General features: G+C 55.0%; 4 protein-coding genes across 4 annotated transcripts; 1 reads left to right on the top strand and 3 right to left on the bottom strand.

The window, feature by feature from the left end:
* Positions 1–1,474: 1,474 nt before the first annotated feature.
* LOC119695531 (avidin-like) lies at positions 1,475–2,508 on the bottom strand. The gene is given in 4 exon segments (XM_038124238.1): positions 1,475–1,508; positions 1,579–1,621; positions 1,624–1,701; positions 2,102–2,508. Coding segments are annotated over 4 exon segments (453 nt in total). The 5' UTR covers positions 2,400–2,508.
* A 1,995-nt stretch (positions 2,509–4,503) lies between these two features.
* LOC119695693 (avidin-like) lies at positions 4,504–5,915 on the bottom strand. Its single transcript, XM_038124671.1, has 4 exons — positions 5,760–5,915; positions 5,463–5,676; positions 4,951–5,071; positions 4,504–4,646 (listed from the first exon to the last, which is right to left on the bottom strand). Exons 1-4 carry the CDS (start codon positions 5,829–5,831, stop codon positions 4,604–4,606), a joined length of 450 nt encoding a protein of 149 aa, XP_037980599.1. The 5' UTR covers positions 5,832–5,915; the 3' UTR covers positions 4,504–4,603.
* A 6,876-nt stretch (positions 5,916–12,791) lies between these two features.
* On the top strand, positions 12,792–16,716 carry LOC119695530 (non-lysosomal glucosylceramidase-like). The gene is made up of 6 exons (XM_038124236.1): positions 12,792–13,136; positions 13,709–13,948; positions 14,298–14,428; positions 15,320–15,391; positions 15,494–15,678; positions 16,030–16,716. Exons 1-6 carry the CDS (start codon positions 12,792–12,794, stop codon positions 16,188–16,190), a joined length of 1,134 nt encoding a protein of 377 aa, XP_037980164.1. The 3' UTR covers positions 16,191–16,716.
* A 7-nt stretch (positions 16,717–16,723) lies between these two features.
* LOC119695699 (avidin-like) lies at positions 16,724–19,483 on the bottom strand. The gene is made up of 4 exons (XM_038124693.1): positions 18,766–19,483; positions 18,461–18,671; positions 17,979–18,099; positions 16,724–16,853 (listed from the first exon to the last, which is right to left on the bottom strand). The coding sequence occupies exons 1-4, from the start codon at positions 18,835–18,837 to the stop codon at positions 16,808–16,810; spliced, it is 450 nt and encodes a 149-aa protein (XP_037980621.1). The 5' UTR covers positions 18,838–19,483; the 3' UTR covers positions 16,724–16,807.
* Positions 19,484–20,625: the final 1,142 nt, after the last annotated feature.

Raw genomic sequence — 20,625 nt, 5'->3', positions numbered from 1 at the left:
AGGGTTCTGTGCAGAATGCAGGCATGAGGACGAGGGTGCAAGGGTGAGCATGAGGATGCAGGGAGACTTTTGACCAAAAGCTGGACCACCAGGCAAATCAACCAGTTGTGGTCAGTCAGTACAAGCTTACCCTGGAGAGTCTCAGGTCTGTGTGCTCTGTGTGCAGCCCCAGAACCCAGCAGGGAATGAGAGAAAAGAGCAAAGGCTGAGGAAGGCTGGGGAAGGACAGGCACGCTGTGAGAGGAAGAGGATGGCAGACAGGCACTGACACTTTCTCGAGGCACTGTGTGCTTTCTGCCCCATCCAGCAGCTTCCAGGCAGCATTATCCTTCACAGCCTTTGCACCTCTCCCTGCCCACACAGCTTCTCCCTGTGGAGCTCAGGAGCAGCAGTTAGGAGCTGTGCATGGCGGATTATGTAACTAATGAGTTGGAAACTTCATGAGCTGCTGAAATGATGGATTGGTGAATTGCAGTGACAGACCAGTGCAAAGGGCATCGGGCCCTTGATTAATTTGTTTCCTTTCCTAAGGAGCTGATAAAGTTTAATGTTCAGATAACATCCTGTGAACATGAACACCAGAAAGGATCCGTATCCTGTTCCACCCCCCAGCTGATCAGGTGACAGCCGGTCAGTGGGAAGCACATTATGCCTGCACACATACAACAGGCACACCTGCAGTACCTGGCTTTAGCCACCCCGTCTGCCCAGTAGCTCCCCCTGGAGTCCCAGGCCTCTCTCCTGATTCCCCCAGCATCCAGCCTGGATTTTGGACTGCCCCAACACCCCGGATTTCCCTCTGTGAGGGCTGGCACCCAGCTCTCCCCAATTTGTGCATGCAGCACCGAGACTCCCAACCAGAGCAGCAGCTGGAAATGGAATTTGATGGGAGGATGGGGCAGAGAGGAGTGCAGAGACACGGGATGAGGCATGGGGAGAATGCTGGCTTGTCTGCATGTGGTTTTCACCCCTTCCCTCAGCTGTGGGGTGTCCTGCTGCCCCACACTGGGGGCGCTGCCTGGAGCCACCCAGCCCTGTGAATGTCCCAAATGGGTGCACAGCCAAGAAGACCCCTGCTGAGGCCTGAAGCCGTGATCAGGAAGCAGAATTACTGTCCCCCAACCCCATCCTTCCCATCCCCTCCAAAACACTTCCTTGTTGTCCCCACACCAGCACCTTGCTCTCCCCATGGCCACAGATGGGGAGACATCCACACATGGCTGCTGGCGTACCAGGGACAAAAGGGACACAGCTCTCTGCCGTATGGAGAAAGGTTTATTTGGCTCCATGTGGGAGGGCAGCAAGTGTGGGAATGGGGAGCCCCCCCAACAGGTTGCTGGGAAGCATTGGGAAGAAGCAGGGCAAAGTGAGGCTGTGTTTGCTTGCTAAGAGCCCAGCTTGGCACTGGGACAGTGGGGAGACTTGGGGATGCAGAAGGACAGCAGGGTGCAGGCAGCGCTGGTCCCTGTTCCCATCACTTGATGTGGGTGAAGATGGAAGTGCTGTCTCTGCAGGGAAGTTGTGTCAGCAGGGTGGGAGAGAGGGGCTGTGGGATGAGATGGCAGGGGCAGAGCTCACCTTGTGGCTTTCCAGGTGTCCTTGTGTCACAGGACCTCTTCCCACAGAGCCACGTGGTCTCCAGTGTCTCCTTCCCTTGGTGATCCACGAAGCCCACAAAGGCAGTGGTGGAGTCTGGCAAGGTTCGAGAGAGGCAGAGAGGGCGAGAGCCTGCACCTCAAGACAGGGAAGCCTGGGCCACCTGGTCCTGGCACACAGACAGACAAACATGGCCTGGACAGACAGAAGGACTTCCCTGCCGCACTGGCCAGGCGGACTGCTTCCACATCACTGGACAGAGAGTTGGGCGTCAACCCTGCCATGCCCCTTGGACTCCCCCATCACCTCTTCCAGACCACCCTGAAACCCACCACAGGCAAGCTCTTCCACCACCATTTCCCACGGCAGGAATGTGCGCATGTGGCCAATCTGTGCCCACAGCCGGGGCTCCTCTGGCTGCCACAGGGGATTTGGGGCACCAGGCAGGGGGGTCCCCACTCCCAGCATAGGCAGAGGATCACTGTCACTGCTGTAGCTGAGAGCCACCACTGCACAGTGAAGCTGAAGGTGGGGTGTCTCTTGGCACTGAGATGCTGCTGGACCTTTCCCAAAGGTGACACCAGGATCTGCTTGTTGGTGGCTGCCACCGCAGTGTGGTGGGAGCCCAAGAAGTTCCCAGCTGTGCTTGTGGCCAAGATGGTCATATTGGAGCCCAGCTCATTTCTCCACAGGCCCTGCAGGTCACACTGGGGACCAGGGGTTGTGTGGGTGGCTTGGACAGTGCTGAGCCACAGTTCCCCCTCCCTTTTCCCCTCCCCCTCAGCCTCCCTAAGCAGTGGCATGTGTGTCCCATGGCATGGCCCCTCTGTGTGGCAACTGAGACCAGCACATGGGCACCAGCTGGGACAGCACCTCTCCCTCCCTGGGCAGGCTCGGGCAGGGCAGGGCAGAGCTGGGAGTACTGGGTACCCCGCTATAGCAGGGGTAGGTGACCCATCCTCACCCTCCACTCTGCAGCCAGGACAGCACAGCACGGCTCGGCACGGCCAGACTGCCCCAGGGCTGCTCTCACCTCCCTGGATGCAGCATCATGGGCCATGAGCAGGGCCGGGGAGAGCAGCAGCAGCAGCCCAGGGTGCCCATGGTGGTGGTGGCTGTGTGTGGAGCCCTTTTATAGCAGAGGGGGCTGGGGCCAGGCAGTGGCTGCCAAAACCCGGCCTCCTGCCAAAGGACACCCGGTGGGAGATGGGCAACTAGGCGCTGCTCCAGGCTGAACAGGCTCCTGTGTCCAGTTCTGGGCCCACTGTGTCCAGTTCTGGGCCCTTCAGTTTAGGAAGGACGTTGAGATGCTTGAGCGTGTCCAGAGGAGGGCAACAAGGCTGGTGAGGGGCTCGGAACACAAGCCCTGTGAGGAACGTTTGAAGCACCTGGGGTTGTGCAGCCTGGAGAAGAGGAGGCTTAGAGGTGACCTTATTGCTCTCTACAACTTCTTGAAGGGAGGCTGTAGACAGGTGGGGGTCGGTCTCTTCCACCGGGCAGCAAGTGACAGAACACAAGGACACAGTCTCAAGCTACGCCAGGGAAGGGATAGGTTGGATATTAGGAAAAAATTTTTCACCAAACGAATAAAAAAATTCTGGAATTTTCTTCCCAGAGAGGTGGTAGAATCACCATCTCTGGATGTGTTTAAAATAAGACTGGAAAGGCACTTGGTGCTATAGTCTAGTTGAGCTGTTAGGGCATAGGTTGGACTTGATGATCTCAGAGGTCCCTTCCAACCTCATTATTCTGTGATTCCGTGATTCCGTGATTCTGTGATTCTGTGATTCTGATTCTGTGATTCCGTGATTCTGTGATTCCGTGATTCTGTGATTCATGATTCTGTGATTCCGTAATTCTGTGATTCCGTGATTCTGTGATTCTGATTCTGTGATTCCGTGATTCCGTGATTCCGTGATTCCGTGATTCTGTGATTCCGTGATTCTGTGATTCCATGATTCTGTGATGCTGTGATTCTGTGATTCTGTTCCCCTGGGCTGGGGGTGGGGTGGGCAGGCTGCGAAGAGCACTCTGTGCCATGGAGGGTCACAGCAGGGGACATGCATGAGGCCTCTAGTATGGTGACAGAAGGGACCCTAAGACACCATGGGGGTAGTGGGAATGTGTGTGCTGAGCCATGACACAGTTGTCCAGAAAAATTGGATTTGTTACCTGGTGCATAACAAGGCAGTAAGTACACACCCAAGAGAGACATTGATTTTTTGTTTTAGTTCCATAAGCCTGAGTCCTCAAGTGTTATTCCAAGGATCAAGCACACCATCTATCAAAACATTTTGCTATTTACACATCTAGCAAACAAAGGCATTAATGTTCATTGGCAATTTTATTTAGTCATCTTATTAATTACTAATCTCTCTCCTGTTGGTTAAGAATTCTCTTGCATCTGATGCTAATTAATTTGCAGGCTCAGCCTTTCTCTTCTCTTGAATTGATGGGTTTCTTGACTCAGTGGGCCATAAGTCATGATCTACCCCTGCCAGAATTTACTTTCTACCCAGTCAGAGCTGCTTCAGCACTGAGTTTTTCCTGATCAAGTTGTCTTTATTACTTTTTTCTTATCTTGGGGATTCTGCCAACTGTCCTTTAAATTCTGCACTCTTTGTGTCCATTACCAGTGGTATATTGTTCATCCCAAGTTTTGTAACCTGCACCCAGGTCTGAGATCATTAAAGCCCTTCAAGACCTAAACAAGGCAATTCTACCAAGAAAGATCTCTTTCTGACCTGGACATAGCTTAGAGCTTGTTTGCTGCTCTCAGTTTCACACACTAAATACCCTTTCTTGTTGATTAGGCTTGAAAGCATAAAAAAACTCAAACATCAAAGAACAAACCTTTTTAAGAAATATTTTACTTATCCCACATTTTGCAATGACATGACAGGAGACTGTGGGTGTTTGCAGCAAAGCTTTATTGGGAGAAGTAGGTGTTGCTGCAGGGGCCACACCCCTGGTGCTGCTGGCGGCCTGGGAAGCCCCCGCTGCCGCCTCACTCCTGTGACTGCAGGCGGGTGAAGACGTTGGTGCCCACCCTGTGGGGACACGGAGGAGGAGATGAAGGGAGGGACGTGACAGTGTCCAAACGCACTGTATTCCCGCACCGCGTCTGCACCTTGGCAGGAGCCACGGGGATGGTATTTTTCTTTTCTGTTTTTTACCCAAGCACAAAGCAATCTAGTGAACCTTGCCATCAAGATTTGTTAAACCGTGCTTTTGAAACAGAAAGCAAACCTGCTTTTGCCAACACCTGCGAGAGTGGCTCTGCAAGCAACCTAAAGCACTCACTGGAGACAACCCAAACAGGGGACATGTGCAGGGCAGGGACAGGGGACTCACCTGGTGGCTTTCCAGTCATTTTTGATGTTCTCCACACGTGACCTCAGCAGCCACATGGTCTTCAAAACCTCCTTTCCATACTCATCCACAAAGCACTGGCCCGTGAAAACAGTGATGGAGTCTGTGGGGACAAGACAGGAGGTGGAGGGGAGCGTGGCCGAGGTGGCAGGTCAGTGGCTGCCCCAGCACAGGGACAGTAGAGCCCTGCTGTCCCCGGCCTCTGGGGACAGTGGGGGTGGGGAAAGCAGCAGGAGGGCTCAGGGGGCTGGGGTGTCCCACGGACATGGGCAGGCCATGCAGGCTGCAGCCCCTGCTGCCTCTCTGCACCCTGGGACTGGGAGCTGACAGCAACCGAGGAGCTCCAGGGAGAGGAGAGGGAGAGCAGTGGGGATAGTGCAGGGGAAGGCAGGGAACCAGCAAGGACACTGCAGGGAGGGCAGAAAAACTTCAAGAGCAGAAGAAGGAGGGCAAGGGAGGTCCAGGATACCATAAAGAGGCTGGGAAAGAAGTACCTGAAAAGCTCCAGTTGACGGTGAAGCCAAACGTGGGCTGGCCCTTCTGGTTAGGGCTCTTCTGCATGGATCCCTGCAGTGGTGACAGCTTGATCTCGTTGGAGGTGGCTGACACAGCCGTGTGGTAGGAGCCAGCAAAGACACCGTTTGCATTCACAGATGTGATGGTCATGTTGGAGCCCAGGTCATTGATCCAGCGCCCAGTCAGGGAGCACTGGAGAGCAGGGAATTCAGCACTGGTGCCTGCAGCCACAGCCCCCTGCCCACCCCACCCTGTGCATCCCACCCTCACAGTACCTTTTTCACAGCCAGGCTATGAGCCCCCAGGGCCAGGAAGAGCACGAGCAGCAAGGGAGTTGCTTGCACCATCTCTGCAGCAGGCGGACAGCTGGTGTACCTGGGGATGTGCTCCTTGCAGGTCTCTGCTGATGCTCCTGCTCCCTCTCCTTTTTATTGCTGCCAGGGCTGTGGGTGGCACCTCTGGCCAGGGCATTGTGCAATCTGAGTGTTTCCAAATCTGTGGTTCCCAGCTATAAGAGGGAGTAATTGCAGCAAACATTCCCAGAAGTGAGCACTGAGTTACTGAAAGTGTTCATCCCTGCTCCCCTGGCACCTTGCAGGGAGGCCCTGGCTCCTGCTGATCAGTGACTGCCGGGAAACGGTCAGTGGGGAAAACCCCTCTCTGGAGCTGTTTTCCATTCTGTCACTCATTTGCCACACCAGTTCTGCGCCCACTTTTTGAGGCTCCTTAAGCCTGGTGACCTCAGGACTGGCTGCAGTGCGCAGCTCACCCCGCTCTTCCTCACCAGGCATGCTCGTGCCAACTCACCCACCACCAGATTCTTTTGGGACTTGACTTTCCCGTCCCCCCACCCCCCTACTGATGGGTCTACAAAGGTCTGATGTGCTTGTTACGCTGTTGTTTTTACAAATTGGTTTGTGTTGAAAGGGAATTATTTACTTAATGAGAAGCCAACATTCACTGAATATTTGGGACATTGGATCTTAATAGTGACAAAAGTTGTATTTACACAGGTATTCTGAGACAACCTTAAGAACAATTTTTCCTAATTCCCCTTATGTTATACTTGTTGCTGGCCAAGGAGGCTGAAGTGAATTGATTCAGCCCAGAGTTTCTCACCCATTTCTAAATGGTTTTTGAAGGCAGCCTCCTAAAATATATGTTTCAATTTCCCAAGTCATCATAGCAAAAGCTGATGGAGCTTTTTCACCAGAAAATAATACTTTTTGTAAACTGGAGACAAGGCAGTTCTTTGCAGTTTCTCAAAAAGAAACAATATTATTTTTATCTTTCTCAGTCTTTGCTTTCTCTTAAATTTCACATCTGAGCCCTGGTTTCTCTCTGACAGCAAAACTCATTGCTATCAAGGCTGGAGAGCATCATATTTGTGCTGCTGACATCTCCACAGCCCCCTCTCCTCCCTACAGGAGCCTTACAGCTCTCTTGCACCCTGCCTGGAAGAAATCCCTGTTGAGAGAGGTGGCTGGCCGCCACACATTCCTGCCCCAGTGTTTTCTGTCTCAGAAATCAACTGCATAACAAGGTGTGTTTTCCCACATAGATGCCATTTGCTCTGACAGTTTTTTGGCAAGCAGGTGCTGCCCAGAGCATTGCCAATGTTTGAGATAACAAGTGGGGTAAATCCGGGAAGGTTGCAGAGGGCAGGAGGAACAGACATCATCCTTTCTCCACCACCCCCTCTCCATCACCCCCTCACCATCACGATGGTTCAGGGGGCTCCTGCTGGAACCCTGTGGATGGACAACACGAAGTCTCCGTGCTGCTGATGGCAGCCCACCGCTCCTTCAGCATCACGCAAACAATACTGCTTATTTGCTCACATAATCTTTATTTCTCCTGTGCTTAACAATCCCTGTGGCTCGTCTTGCAGGTTCAGGGGCCAGCTCAGTGCTCAAGCAGGCAGATTTCTTGACTGATCTCAGCTGAGTGCTGAGGTGTCTCCGTGGGGTTTGTGCCCTCCAAAGATCAGAGAGTAAAGTGGCTTGGAGCTGGCAATCATCAGCAGGATTAAATTCTGCAATGCCATGCCTGAGCCTTGGCACAGCAGGAAGTGGGGGCAATCAGCAGTCAGGGAAGAAATCCAAAGCAGGAAGCACTGAAGAAGTTAAAAGTCATCCAGGCTGTGGTTTAAAACCCATGTACGTTCAGAGTGTTGTGAAAAATAGTAAGAAACAGTTGATGAACAATTCAACTTGCTGCTCAAACTGGGGTTGAGTCAGCCTCAAAAAACAGTGGTGCAGGCAAAAAGTCTGTGACCAGCGACTGTCCTCTCAGCCCTCAGCTGCATCCTTGCAGAAGCTGACAAAAGCTGACCCTTTCAGATACAAGACTAATTGAGGTGATACAGCCCAGAGTGGAGGAGGAATCAGAAATATCCCTTTATACAGGCTGAACCCCAGCCTTTGGAAAGCACGTTGCCTGGAGTTAAGGAACAGTATTGATGCATCAAAGCAATACCAGTCCAGCCAGAAGCTGTGCTGTCTTCAGTGCCTGCTCTTGTTCCTTGCCAGGTGAATTGGGACACCACTGCTATTGTTGGAAGCTGCCAACAGGATACGGATGGAGGTGGGAACCGCAGGTGTTCCTCAGTGATGTGCTGGCACTCCTGTCCCACCAACCTTGCCACAGTGACCCTAAGGGACTGCGTCTCCATCCCTTTCCCTCATCTGTGGGCTTTGCCATGTGAGGATGACACCCGCTGCTCTGGGGGTGCTGCATTCAGGACAACCTGTCCTTCCTGGATATTGTTACTTGTCTAGTTATGTGGTTGCAGGAACATTCCCCTGGGGAGTGAAAAAAAGGCCATTTGTCACCCAGTGACAGCCCAGGGCCACCGCAGTGATCCCCTGCCTGCACCAGCTCCCAAGACAGAAAAGTGGGGGAAGAATGCTCACAGCAGGTAGGACAGGCTGCTTCCCATCCCAGCCCTAAAGGCTGCTAAGGACTTAGGGAACACTAAGCTCTAAAGTGGGCAGAAAGAGGTGATAGTCCTTCCTGTGGTGTCCTCAGGGCCCTCCTGCCCTTCACTGTGATGTCCTCAGAGATGCCCTGCCCTACCTGTGGTGTTCACAGAACTCCACCGCCCTCCCTGTGATGTCCTTTATGCTCTTTTTCTGTCCAGCTCTATCTGACATCAGATGAGCTCCCTGTCCCTGCCTTGCACAGGTCCCCTGTGCATCCCCAGAGAGGACAGGGCTGTCCTACCCCATGGGTGTCCCTTGGCAGGAGGCTCAGCCCCCTCTGCTATAAAAAAGGGGCCGAATGGGTGCGGGGCAGCAGCGCAGGCAGAGCCGCAGCACCAGGCACAGCCACCACTGCCATGGGGACCCCAGGCTGCTGCTGCTGCCCGCCCTGGCCCTGGCATGCTGCATCCAGGGAGGTGAGGGCAGCCTTGGGGCAGAATCTGGCTGTGCTGAGCTGAGCCGTGCTGTGCTGTCCCGGGTGCAGGGTGAGGGGCTGCAGGCTGTGGCTGTGCTGTGCCATGTTGTCTCACAGGCTGCATGCACTTGTTGTGCCCTGCAATGCCATCCCACCCCATCCCACCCCATCCCACCCCATTCCAGTGCTACCCCATGACACAGCATCCGTGACCATGGGAATTTCCAGCTCTGGCTGTCTCTGTGGGCACTGTTGATGACTTACCCCTGGTATAGGGGAGTACCCAGCGCTGCCAGCTCTGTCCTGCTCTGCCTGGCAAGGGAGAGGTGCTGTCCCAGCTGGTGCTCATGTCACTGCACCCTGGTGCCACAAAAAGGGGCCATGCTGGCCCCACACATGCAGGACCCACGTCCCACTGCTTAGGGAGGCTGGAGCAGCAGCTGTGACTCAGCACTGACCAAGGCATCCATCAAAACTCATAGTTCCCAGCATTGTCTGGGAACACGACAGGAAGGGCAGCAGACCTCCCTAATCCCCACACCTCCCTAACCAGGCTGGTGCAACCTTCAAAGCCTGAGCTGGCACAGAAAGGAGGAAAAGGAAGCAAGGTGCCCAGCCCTGGGCCGAAGGGCACAGGGTTTGGTTCATAGCACAGCTGCTCCCTGCAGAGCTATTTTCTGGCTCCTGGCCTTACCTTGCCTTGCAGGCACCAGAAAAGAAAGCAAGGGTCAGGTCTTTCGTGCCATTACACATGAAGGAGTGGGTAAGGAGGCACATCCTGCTCCCCTCAGCAATACTCCACAACAGCCAGACACCACTGGGACTTGTCCCCTTCCCCGCCTCCCTAACCCTTCAGCCTAGTGCAGGAAGATAACGGGGAATTGCAAGAGTTCCCTCTTCCAGTTTGGTCCCGTGCCAAAGAAAACACCGAAGAAGAACAAGAGTAGACAGCTGGACAGATTTATTAAGAACTGAAGTGATTTATCCCCTTTCATGTGCTCCACTGCCTGCCCCCGGCACCAGCAGGGAGGGGGCCATGGTACCAGACCAGGACCTGCTTCTTGGGCTCAGATTGTCAGTGTCCAGGGAGCCGGGTCTCCCCTGGGGATTGTATCTGCCACAGGCCCTCCTGGGGCAGAGCCACTCGGCATGTGCAGTGTCACCCCAGGACAGCTACAGCATCCGTGTGCCTGAGTGCACCACTCCAATATCCTCACACACACGTCCACCCACACCCTTCTCTTTCCCTGCAGGACAACTGCCCACCTTACCCAGCCCGATGACTGCAGGAGAGAGGCCTCCTGTGCCTCTGGGCAAGGTGCCAGCTGCAGTTTGGGATGGCTGGGGAGCCTGCAGGCTGTCAGAGCCCTGAGTGCACAGAGATGGGGCGCTTTGGGCTTGGTGCTCATGTGGACCACTCAGGCTCAGTCTAGAGCAGGAATAAATTTTTCATGAAGAAAAGGGCAACACTCCTTGCCGGGTCAGTTGTCCCTAAATAACGCCTCAGGAAAATAACAGCAGGAAGTGGAAAAGCCTCTTTCCCCAAAAAGCTTTTGAAAAGTTCTGCTCGGTAGAATGATGTTGAACTACATTCCACCTTCCTCCTGGGGAGGCTGACAGCCCATCCAGCTCGTGCATCTCCAAAAACAGCTTCTCTGCCTGGTTAAAGCCCGCCCAACTCCAGAAATTTTGCTCTGGGGGCCTGGCCAGCCAGACCACCCTCATCAAGTTTTTGGTTTCCAGTTCTTGTTCCTTAGGGTAAGGACTATTTGAGGACCACTCTTTCTCCTTCGCTGTGCTGTTCTCTCAGCCTCTGCACCAGCTACAGGGAGCATCACAATGCCTTCAAAAGGTGGGACACTGGCTAAAGGTGGACAAAGGACTGTCCAGGATCAGCGAGGCTGGAGGTGTTTTTCTGCCAAAGGCAAAAATGATGGCCAAGCCAGACTGGCAGCATCAGAATTTCTCTTGCAGCTGCAAAGTCCATGTTGTGGGTAATGTTCAGGTTTTTTGTGTAACTGCTGGGAATTTTGGGAGAACGAAGTACAAGAAAAATTCAGCTTCAGAACAAGGAAAAAAACAAAACCAGCTTAGTCTGAATGTATTCCAAAGTACTTTAATCCTTTCAGTTTTGCAATTGGATCATGATGCAAAGGGTTGTGGCTGAGAGTGGGCAACTTGGAGAGAGAGAGGAGGCAGGCTGCGGATGAAGAGGTCAGACTGAGGTACCCATGACCCCTAGTGGTTTTCTGTGTCTGGTTGCAGGTGCCTGAAACTTTTCTCTCAAGGGAAAGTTAAAGACTTCTCAAAGGTCAGCTGTGCTTGCCGGTTAAGCACTTATTTCAGGAGATTATCAGGAAAAAGTAAAAACCTCCCTCTGACTATGAGGAAAAAATAATCAAAAAACTAAGGAAAAAATTAAAAATATTTGCCAGAATAGACTGAAGTACCACACTGAGCAAGCAATTGTCAAAACAGAAAAAGAGAACAAAGAAACACAAGGTAAACAAAAAGAAAGCTGCAAACCTGCAAACAAAAAAAAACCCCAAAACCAACCATCCAGCTCCTGAGCATGGAAACAACCTGTCAGCTCAGCAAAAAAGCAGCAGAGCAGCAGCACAGTGAGCACTACAATGAGATTAAAATTCTCTGCACACAGCTGAAAATAAATATAGCATTTGCAACAATTTGGTTATTGACAATAAAGACATGAAATGTCATTGCAGGAGTCATGGAGTAAACACAGCATCAATTTGCAAGAGCGACAAGAGCGACAAGAGCCATGGGGCTCATCAGAACAGCCCAGGGACATGCCAGACACTTATTGTCAGTCTGGGGACACGAGAGTCAGGGGAAGCAGAGGCTGGACACCAGGCAGGACCTTGCCACGGATGGCATTCCAAAGCAAAAGCAGCAAATCCCTTCTCTCTGTGCTCAAGCCAAGCATCCCTGCAGACACTGTTCCCCAGTGCGGCTCTGGGGATAAGCCCAGGGGTGCTGTGGGAATCAGTCAAGGCCTGGGGTGGCCTCTGGCAGAAGCTTTTGGGCACACTTTCTTCAGGACCGGATCAGAGGCGGTTCTTACATCACATTTCAGACTTGTGCGCGCCCCAAGGCCACATTAATGAGCTCACTAACAGGAGTGATGCCAGCCAGGCAATGGAGCAAAAGACATGGAAAAAATCCATGAAATATCATAGTAACAGAGGAGAAGAATTCACCAGTCCCACCTGCAGTCAGCTCAGAGCTCACCAGAGAGCAGGGACAAGTGCCACCTTCAGAGGCTGAGGCTGGAGAAAGGCAGGCCACGTTCTGGACTGTACCACATCTACTGTTTCCTCCCCAAAAGGAGCTGCAGGAGGGATTTACTGCACAAGGGCCAGGCCAGACCCTGCCTGCAGCCCCAGGCACAGCCCCAGCCCCCCACTGGGTTAAACGCAGGAGGGAATGAGCAGTCAAAGTCACCTGAAGCTCCCCTCTGATTTCCCAACACACAGTGAAGTGGTTTGTCACCCTCTCTCAGACAAAGCCACTCCTCCCCTCACTCAGCTGAGGCCTTTGCCTGCCCACGTCCACCAGAAAGCTTTGCTGTGACAACAGCCCACGGGGTGTAAATAACCCAGTGGTTCTGCACTGGCCCTCTCTCTCGAAGGTACTGCAGCACCAGCGGCTGCTCTGAGCATCCCAGCAGACATGAGGAGGCTGCAGCCAATTCTTCTCTTGCAACTGAAGAGCAACAGCCTTGAAGTTACTGAACAAGTCTTAATTGCCTTACATATTCATAGAGGACTTTTAAAGGCAGCAAATAATATGTGTAAAGTGGCAATCATTTTTTATTCTGTTCTAAAAGATGAAGTGTTGGTGGGGTGTGTTCTGCCGCTGGCAGCTGAGCCCTGGCCTTTGCCACTATGGAATCATTGCAAAGCTCAACGTGCAGCAAGGTCTGTGAGGGGAGTGAGAGCAGCAGCCTGGGCGGTTGGGACATCTGCCACAGGGCTCGTCTCATCCCCTGCTCGTGCTCCTCTCCTCCACAGTTCACAGTGTGCCTGCGGTGCAGGGGGCAGACCATTTACCAGCAGGTCCTGTCCGTGGAGAGACCCAGCAGCCTGCAGGGCTGGAACTGGGGCTACTGCGGCCGCTACGCCTTTTACCATGCCCTGTACCCCCGTGCCTGGCTGGTCTACGAGCTGCCGGGGCAGCAGGTGGTGCTCACCTGCCGGCAGGTCTCTCCCGTCATCCCCCATGACTATAAGGTAAGGTGGTGACGGCATCCCCGAGGGCAGAGCTGCTTGCTCGCCCTTTCCCGGCGTTTCCCCTCGGCTGCTCTCAGCAGCAGCAGCGGTGTCGGTGCGGGCGGGGAAGCCCCGCAGCCGTGCGGGAGGGAGCTCGGCATTGCAGCAAGGGATGGCTCAGCGCTGCCGTGCCGCTGCCGGCCCCAGGCGAGGGTGGCAGCGGTGCTGCTGACACGTCTGACCTTCCTCTTACCCCGGCGCAGCACGTGAGCCTGTATCAGCCTGCCGAGCAGATGAGTGATGAGGCGCCCGGCTGAGCCCTAAAGGCCGCTTTCCGTCCCTCTGCCGCCCGGCGTGCTGCTTGCCAGCGCAGGGCTGCTTCTCTTTGGAATTGTCTCTTGCCCGCCTCCCAAGTCCCTGTGCTCCTGCTGCCGCTCCTCAGCTTGGCGACAGACTCCAAGGCCGAGTCATTCTTGCCAGCGCTCCGGCTGCCGCCGCATCCCGCGTGCCGTCCCCGGCGGTGGGGGAAAGGATGCTGGGGCAGCGGGCTGTGGAGCAGCAGCCCCGTAGGCAGCATTCTGCGTCTCTGCCAGGACTCCAGCTTGCCGGTGGCAGTGTTCGTCTGGGAGGTGGAGAACGGGAGGGACGAGGACGTGGAAGTGTCCATCATGTTCAGCCTGCAGAACGGCACGGGAGCGAAGGAGGCCGGCAGCGGCGGGCACTGGAACGAGCCCTTCACCTTCCAGAAGGATGGCGAGCGGGTCGCTGGGGTGCTGCTGCACCACTGCCCGGCCGTGAACCCCTTCAGCCTGGCCATCTCTGCCCGGGAGAAGGTAAAGGGCTGGCCCTGCTGCTGCGGCTCCTGCCGGGGAGGTTGTGCAGCCCTGCTGCGTGTGGGGGAGCTGGCTGCAGGCAGCTGGGAAAGGGTGGGGGCGCGACGGCGGCTTGGGGTTGGCACCGCTTCTCAGCGCTTGCCTGACGCCGGGAGTGGGGACATGACTTCCCTGAGGACACCCTCTTAGGGGATGGTGTCAGGAGAGCGGCTGAGAGGCAGCGAGTTGGGAGTTGCTGGGCAGCACGTGAGAAGCGAGTGTCGTGTCCCGGTGGTGGTACTGGGGAGGGGAGAGCATTAATCTTCTCCTCCAAAGGAGCAGCCCCTGATGATGCTCTTCCCTTGTTCAGGCTGGCACGGGAGTCACCCATGTCACGGCATTCAATCCCACGGGATTGGGTAGAGAGGTGTGGCAGGACCTCCTGCAGGATGGCAGGCTGGATTCACCCACTGGTGAGTGCCTCCATCCTCTGTGGGATGGGTGCAGGGGTGTTGCAGTGTGTTTTCTTTAGTTTTATTGGTATGCTCACTGTTCGATTTGTGATTTTGAAATCCCCTTATGTTGTCCTCCCCCTGCCTTTAGAGTGGCACAGGTTTCCCATTTTGTATTTTATGTTTCTAAACTTAGACGTACTCCCTTACTGTTCTTTAGTTCAGTGAGGTGTCAATCTGCTTGTCACCCAGCCATTCCCTACCAAGTTTAAGCCCCACCTTCCCAGTTGTGAATCCCCCCTATCCCTGCCCTTTTTCCCCCCAAATCCTCCTAGCTCCCTGCTCCCACCGGGTGTCAACCCTGCCCCCAATCCTGCCCTCTCTTCTGGAGAACTCCCTGTCTATTCTGTGTCCTTTAGAACCCTTCCCCTCCCTAGTGCTCCTTTATAGTTCAAGTGTGGAATACCCTGCCTTCAACCCCTCCCCAGCCATACCCAAACTGGTTTGCTACCCTAAACCCCTCCTCCTGAGTGATGTTATAAAAACTCTTGGTAGCCCCAAGTCTTGGGTGCCGGTCATGAAAAAAAGCCACCCCAGTTTCACCCGAAACCCGAGCTGCCGCCTTTTGCTCCTGCGCCCAACCTCTACTGGCAGCTGGGATTCTGCAGAGCTTGCAAGGGCGGTCTGTCGCTCCCCAGTTGTCACTGAGCCGGGACATAGCTCACTGTGACACAAGGGGAGCAGGGCAAGTGGTGGCCATGCTGGTTCTGGGCTCCCAAGCCAGGGCATAGCTCGTTCCTCCAGTCTCCTTGGCTGCTCAAAATCTCTCCAGGATGCTGGGGCTTGATCCCAAATTTAGGCTGTATCCAAACTTCCCATTGCTAGTGCTTGTTGTGGTTCTTCAAAAGCTGTTCATACCGCTTTGGGCTGTTCTTGACAGTGATGCCCTGACACACTACGAGGAGTGGGAGAGGAAGATTGAAGCGTGGCAGAATCCCATCCTGGAGAACAGGTAGGGCAGATGAGAGCAGCTTCCCAGCAGCCTCCTGGGCTTGGCTGCCACAGGAGCATCACCGCCTCGGCCTCTGAGGCTGAGCTTCCCTCTTTCCCACAGCCAGCTGCCTTCCTGGTACAAGTCAGCCCTCTTCAACGAGCTCTACTTCCTGACGGATGGAGGGACCATCTGGATGGAGGTGCCCCCCGACTGCTGTGCCGAGGACCTGCAGGGGCCGGCGGGGGCGGGGCTCTCCCACCTCCTCCCTGTCCTGCGGGAGTACGGAAGGTTTGCCTATTTGGAAGGTAACTCACGAGGACGTGAGGGATTCTCCAACCTCAAGCCCTCCCATTACTGTAGCCATGTGTTTTGAAGGTGCCCTGGGGACGTTTTTCACACTGCAGTGTGTAGGGAGCAGTGCTATTCCCAGGAAAACCCCTTGCAGCCCTGAAGGAGTATGGAAGGAGAAGGGCACGGAGTGCTCCCCACATCCCTGGTGCTCTGTGTAGAGAATGAAAGCCTCTTTGAACGGGAGCCCCTGCCTGTGCTGGGACAGATGCCCCTGTCCAGCAGGGCCATGTGGAGGGAGGACCTTTGCCCCTTTTCCCCTCCCCGTGGCAGTCTCCTTTCCCTCACCCCCTGCCTTGTGCTGCCAGGCCAGGAGTACCGGATGTACAACACCTATGATGTCCATTTCTACGCCTCCTTCGCCCTCATCATGCTGTGGCCCAAGCTGCAGATCAGCCTGCAGTACGACATTGGTGAGTGTCCCCAGAGCCCTGCCTTGGTGCCTGCTCAGGGCTTCCCCTCGGGATGAGACGGAGCCTTTGGGACAGCTGCTGCTGCTGCTGCAGACGTGTGTGCCATGCAGCCAGCATCCCCCTCTGGTCGCTCTGCTGTGCCCAGGACTTGCAGCCCTGCAATATTGGGGCTGCCCCAGCAGCTCTGTGCCCGGCACTGGCGGTGCCTTCTTGCCGTGCTGGGGGTGCCCAGCTGGCTCTGCCTGCCCTGGGGGAGGCGCTGGTCTTCCCAGCTCTGTCCTTGCCCCTTGCAGAGGAGGCATGGAGCTGTTTGCAGACTCCCAGTGGGAGATGGGCCACAGGCTCCAGGCTGAGCAGGGTCCTGCTGGCCGGCACCAGGTGGGGTCCCAAGGAGCACCATGTGAAGGGTGGGCTGACAAAGAGGAGCCCAAGCCATGGAGGGTCACAGCAGGGGTCACACAATGGCCTTCAGGGATAGTGGCAAGAGAGGCCAGCGTTGAGGAAAGGGAACAGGGGCACTGATCGGTGGAAGAGAGGAGACTGTGTGTGTTTGCAGAAAAGCTTTATTGGGAGACTAAGGGGCTGAAGGAGGTGCTGAAGGAGGTGCTGAAGGAGGAGGAAGGGCTATAGCCTGGCACTGCCTCTTATCTGGGAGCTCCAGTGCTCCTAGCTCTCAATCCATAAACTCTTGCAGGCGCCAGAATGTGTTGTAGCCAACCCTGAGGGGACACAGACAGAGGAAATGTGAGGGTGGGACATTGGAGTGGCCCAATGCCCACCCAGCCCGGTATCCTTCCAAAACATCTGCACCTTGTCAGGACAGCCAGGGAAGCTGTGCACAAGCACCCTGTCCTCCCTCACTTTCACACTGGCAGCAGCTCTGCCAAGTGCTGATCACCACTGGCTAGGAGCATCACCCTTCATCCCCACCCTCAGCCATTCAGGATTCCTTCTTAGACCTTTGGCTTTGGAAATGCCTCTCAGGTGGTGAAGCTTCCCTTGAGCTTGTCACAGGCACTTTGCACACCAAGTCCCTTCTGTTGCCTTATCAAGGAAACCAGTACTCCAAAAACCTTGGGGAATTACTTGCCTGAACCACAGCCTGAGTGGAACAATGTTATCATTACTGGAACTGTGAAAAATTCCTGTAATTACGATCTCACACTACATCCAGGATGAAGACTGACTGGTGGCTAAGGTAAATCATCCCATGGCTTTACCACAGCAGTCCTAAGTGAGGCCCCTCGAGCTCTCCTGGACCACTGCAGGGGCTGTGCCACCATCTCCCACTGAATGCATGGCTGAAGGGATGTGAACACCCCGTAGCAAGTGCAGTAGGACTGCTGCCAGCCTGGATCTACAATTAAATCTCTGCTGTAATTGTGGTAAGCCCTCCCAAATCACCTTCTAAATGTTAAATTAGTCAGTGGTTAAGTGCTGCCACATCCTTTAGACAGAAACCATTGGGCAGGTCTGAGACTGAGAGCAGAATGAGCCCCAGCTCAGATCCATCAGTAGTTTAGAAAGCAGTGGGCACCTCCCTGAACTTTGTGATTGATTTAAAGGGTCTCACTTCTCCTTTTTCATCTCCAGCCTCCATGTAAATAATTTAAAATTGATTTTAACCCATTTTTTCCTTCCTATGTTTTACCCCTGCACAAAGTAATCAAGTGAACCTTGCCGTGGAGCTTTACTAAGTCCTGTTTTTGCAAGCAGTTGTTAAACCTCCTTTCACCAACACCTGTGAGAGTGACTCCTAAGTGACCTAAAACACTCATTTGTGACAGCCCCAAGCCCTCAGGGGTGTACAGGGGACATGTGTATGGCAGGGACAGGGGGCTCACAAGGTGGCTTTCCAGTCGTCTATGGGTTGCTCTGCGTGTGACCTCAGCAGCCACATGGTCTTCAAAACCTCCTTTCCATGCTCATCCACAAAGCACTGGCCCGTGAAAACAGTGATGGAGTCTGTGGGGAGAGGACAGGAGGTGGAGGGGAGCGTGGCCGAGGTGGCAGGTCAGTGGCTGCCCCAGCACAGGGACAGTAGAGCCCTGCTGTCCCCGGCCTCTGGGGACAGCGGGGGTGGGGAAAGCAGCAGGAGGGCTCAGGGGGCTGGGTGTCCCACGGACATGGGCAGGCCATGCAGGCTGCAGCCCCTGCTGCCTCTCTGCACCCTGGGACTGGGAGCTGACAGCAACCAAGGAGCTCCAGGGAGAGGAGAGGGAGAGCAGTGGGGATAGTGCAGGGGAAGGCAGGGAACCAGCAAGGACACTGCAGGGAGGGCAGAAGGGAGCTCTGGGGACACAACAGGGATGCTAGGACTAAATACCTGTAAAGTTCCAGTGGACAGTGAAACCAAAGGTGGGGTCCTTCTTCTCATTTGTGGTGCGCTGGGACCCCAGTATTGGTGATTCCTTGATCTTTAATGGGGAGGCTGACACAGCTGTGAGGTACTTGCCAGTGAAGTCACCATTTTCCTTTACTTCCAAAATGGTCATGTTGGAGCCCAGGTCATTCCTCCATTGCCCGGTCAGGGAGCACTGGAGAGGAAAGAGCTCAGCACTTGTGCCACAGCACAGCTTGCAGCCACAGCCCCCTGCCCACCCCACCCTGTGCATCCCACCCTCACAGTACCTTTTTCACAGCCAGGCTATGAGCCCCCAGGGCCAGGAAGAGCACGAGCAGCAAGGGAGTTGCTTGCACCATCTCTGCAGCAGGCGGACAGCTGGTGTACCTGGGGATGTGCTCCTTGCAGGTCTCTGCTGATGCTCCTGCTCCCTCTCCTTTTTATTGCTGCCAGATGGGTGCGTGGCAGCTCTGGCCAGGGCATTGTGCAATATGGGCGTTCCCAAATTTATCAGCTATCAGAGGGGCTCGTGACAGCTGATATTCCCAGAATGCCTTTGTTCCAAGATAAATGCAGGAGGACAGTCCAGGTGAGATGCTCCAGTATCGTGGTGCCACAGTACCCCTCCAGCCTCCCTCAGTGACCCCAAGGGGGAGCTTCTTTGCATCTTCTTTGCATCTTTGCAAAATGCTTCTTCATTTGCTGTGGGCTCTGACATGGGAAGATACCAGTGGATGCAGGGGGGCCACTATGGGAGTTTGCTCTTGCCATATAACGTTATTCCTCTGCCCAGAAATGCTCCTCTGGGAGTAAAAAAAAGGCATTTTTCACCCACTGGAAGCACTGGGGCAGCATCATGATCTGCTGAAGAATGGTCATAGAGGGGAGGACAGGCTACTTCTTATCTGCCAGCCCTGATAGCTATTATTAAAGATGCACTTTGTCACAAAAGATGTCCTGTCATGGCCAGAAAGAGATAATAGCCCTTCTTGTGGTGTCCCCAGAACTCCCCCACCCTTTCTGTGGTGTCCCAGAGATCCAGCGTGTCTCCTGTGGTGTCCTCAAAGCTCCCACGCCCTGCCTGTGGTATCTCTAATGCTCTTCTCACCTGCTGCCCTTGCTGTGCTCCCTGCCAGCTCACTCAGTGTCCCCCCAAGACTCCATCACAGTCCAGAGGGATCGGGGCTCTCCTATCTCATGGGTATTCCTTGGCAGGAGACACAGGCCCCTCTGATATAAAAGGAGCAGAGCCTGGGCTCCACACACAGCCACCACCACCATGGGCACCCTGGGCTGCTGCTGCTGCTCGCCCTGGCCCTGCTCGTGCCCTGTGGTGCTGCATCCAGGGAGGTGAGAGCAGCCCTGGGGCAGTCTGGCCATGCTGAGCCGTGCTGTCCCAGGTTCAGGGTGGGGGCGAGGGGCTGCATGCCCTGGCTGTGCCATCCCTGCGGTGTGTGTTTCCTCTGTGCCATGCTCTTGACACCCCAGACATAGAGGTTTTGCCTGAGGAGCTGCAGGTTCTGGGTGCACTGTCCTGTACCATGCTGGGCCATGCCATGGTGCAGTGTCTATGACCAAGGAGGCTGCCGGCTCTGGCTGTGCTTCCCTGGGGCGGCAGTGGGTCACCTACCCCGCCATAGGGGGCTACCCAGCACCTCCAGCTCTGCTGCCCTGCCCAGAGCCTGAGGGCTGCTCTCCTGTGCTGATGCCCATGAGCTGGTCCCAGCTGTCACAGCGAGGGGCTGTGCCATGGGACACACAGCCCCTGCTTAGCCAGGCTGAAAGTGGGACTGTGGCTTGGCCCTGACTGAGCCATCCACACAAGCCCCAGGGTGAGCTGCAGGGCCTGTGCAGAAACGATCTGGGCTCTTATGTGACCCTTTTGTCCCTGAACACAGCTGGGACCTTCTTGGGCTCCCGGCACAGCACAGCAGCAGCCGCCAACAAACAGATCCTGGTGTCACCCCTGCGAGGGGTCCAGCAGTCAAGAGCTGCCCCACCTTCAGCTTCACTGTGCAGCGGCAGCTCTCAGGTACAGCAGCAACAGCAAGGCCCTGCCCAGGCTGGGAGCGGGGAGGCCCCTGGCTGGCACTCCTAGTCCCTCGTGGCACCCGGAGGAGCCCTGGCTGTGGGCACAGAACCGGCCC

The sequence above is a fragment of the Motacilla alba genome, chromosome Z, assembly GCF_015832195.1.
Source record: "Motacilla alba alba isolate MOTALB_02 chromosome Z, Motacilla_alba_V1.0_pri, whole genome shotgun sequence".
NCBI lineage: Eukaryota > Metazoa > Chordata > Aves > Passeriformes > Motacillidae > Motacilla > Motacilla alba.
The sequence above is the reverse complement of the archived record's forward strand: the minus strand, read 5'-3'. Positions and strand labels throughout refer to the sequence as shown.

What these genes read in the sequence shown, in the direction of transcription:
- LOC119695530 (XM_038124236.1), top strand. Translation starts at nt 12,792, where the DNA reads ATGGAATCATTGCAAAGCTCAACGTGCAGCAAGGTCTGTGAGGGGAGT. An exon ending in CCATCTCTGCCCGGGAGAAG is followed by an intron (nt 13,949 to 14,297) that starts GTAAAGGGCTGG and finishes TCCCTTGTTCAG; the next exon opens with GCTGGCACGGGAGTCACCCA. An exon ending in AAGGTTTGCCTATTTGGAAG is followed by an intron (nt 15,679 to 16,029) that starts GTAACTCACGAG and finishes TTGTGCTGCCAG; the next exon opens with GCCAGGAGTACCGGATGTAC.
- LOC119695693 (XM_038124671.1), bottom strand. Translation starts at nt 5,831, where the DNA reads ATGGTGCAAGCAACTCCCTTGCTGCTCGTGCTCTTCCTGGCCCTGGGG. An exon ending in CGTCAACTGGAGCTTTTCAG is followed by an intron (nt 5,072 to 5,462) that starts GTACTTCTTTCC and finishes TTGTCCCCACAG; the next exon opens with ACTCCATCACTGTTTTCACG. An exon ending in AATGACTGGAAAGCCACCAG is followed by an intron (nt 4,647 to 4,950) that starts GTGAGTCCCCTG and finishes GTGTCCCCACAG; the next exon opens with GGTGGGCACCAACGTCTTCA.
- LOC119695699 (XM_038124693.1), bottom strand. Translation starts at nt 18,837, where the DNA reads ATGGTGCAAGCAACTCCCTTGCTGCTCGTGCTCTTCCTGGCCCTGGGG. An exon ending in TGTCCACTGGAACTTTACAG is followed by an intron (nt 18,100 to 18,460) that starts GTATTTAGTCCT and finishes CTCTCCCCACAG; the next exon opens with ACTCCATCACTGTTTTCACG. An exon ending in GACGACTGGAAAGCCACCTT is followed by an intron (nt 16,854 to 17,978) that starts GTGAGCCCCCTG and finishes GTGTCCCCTCAG; the next exon opens with GGTTGGCTACAACACATTCT.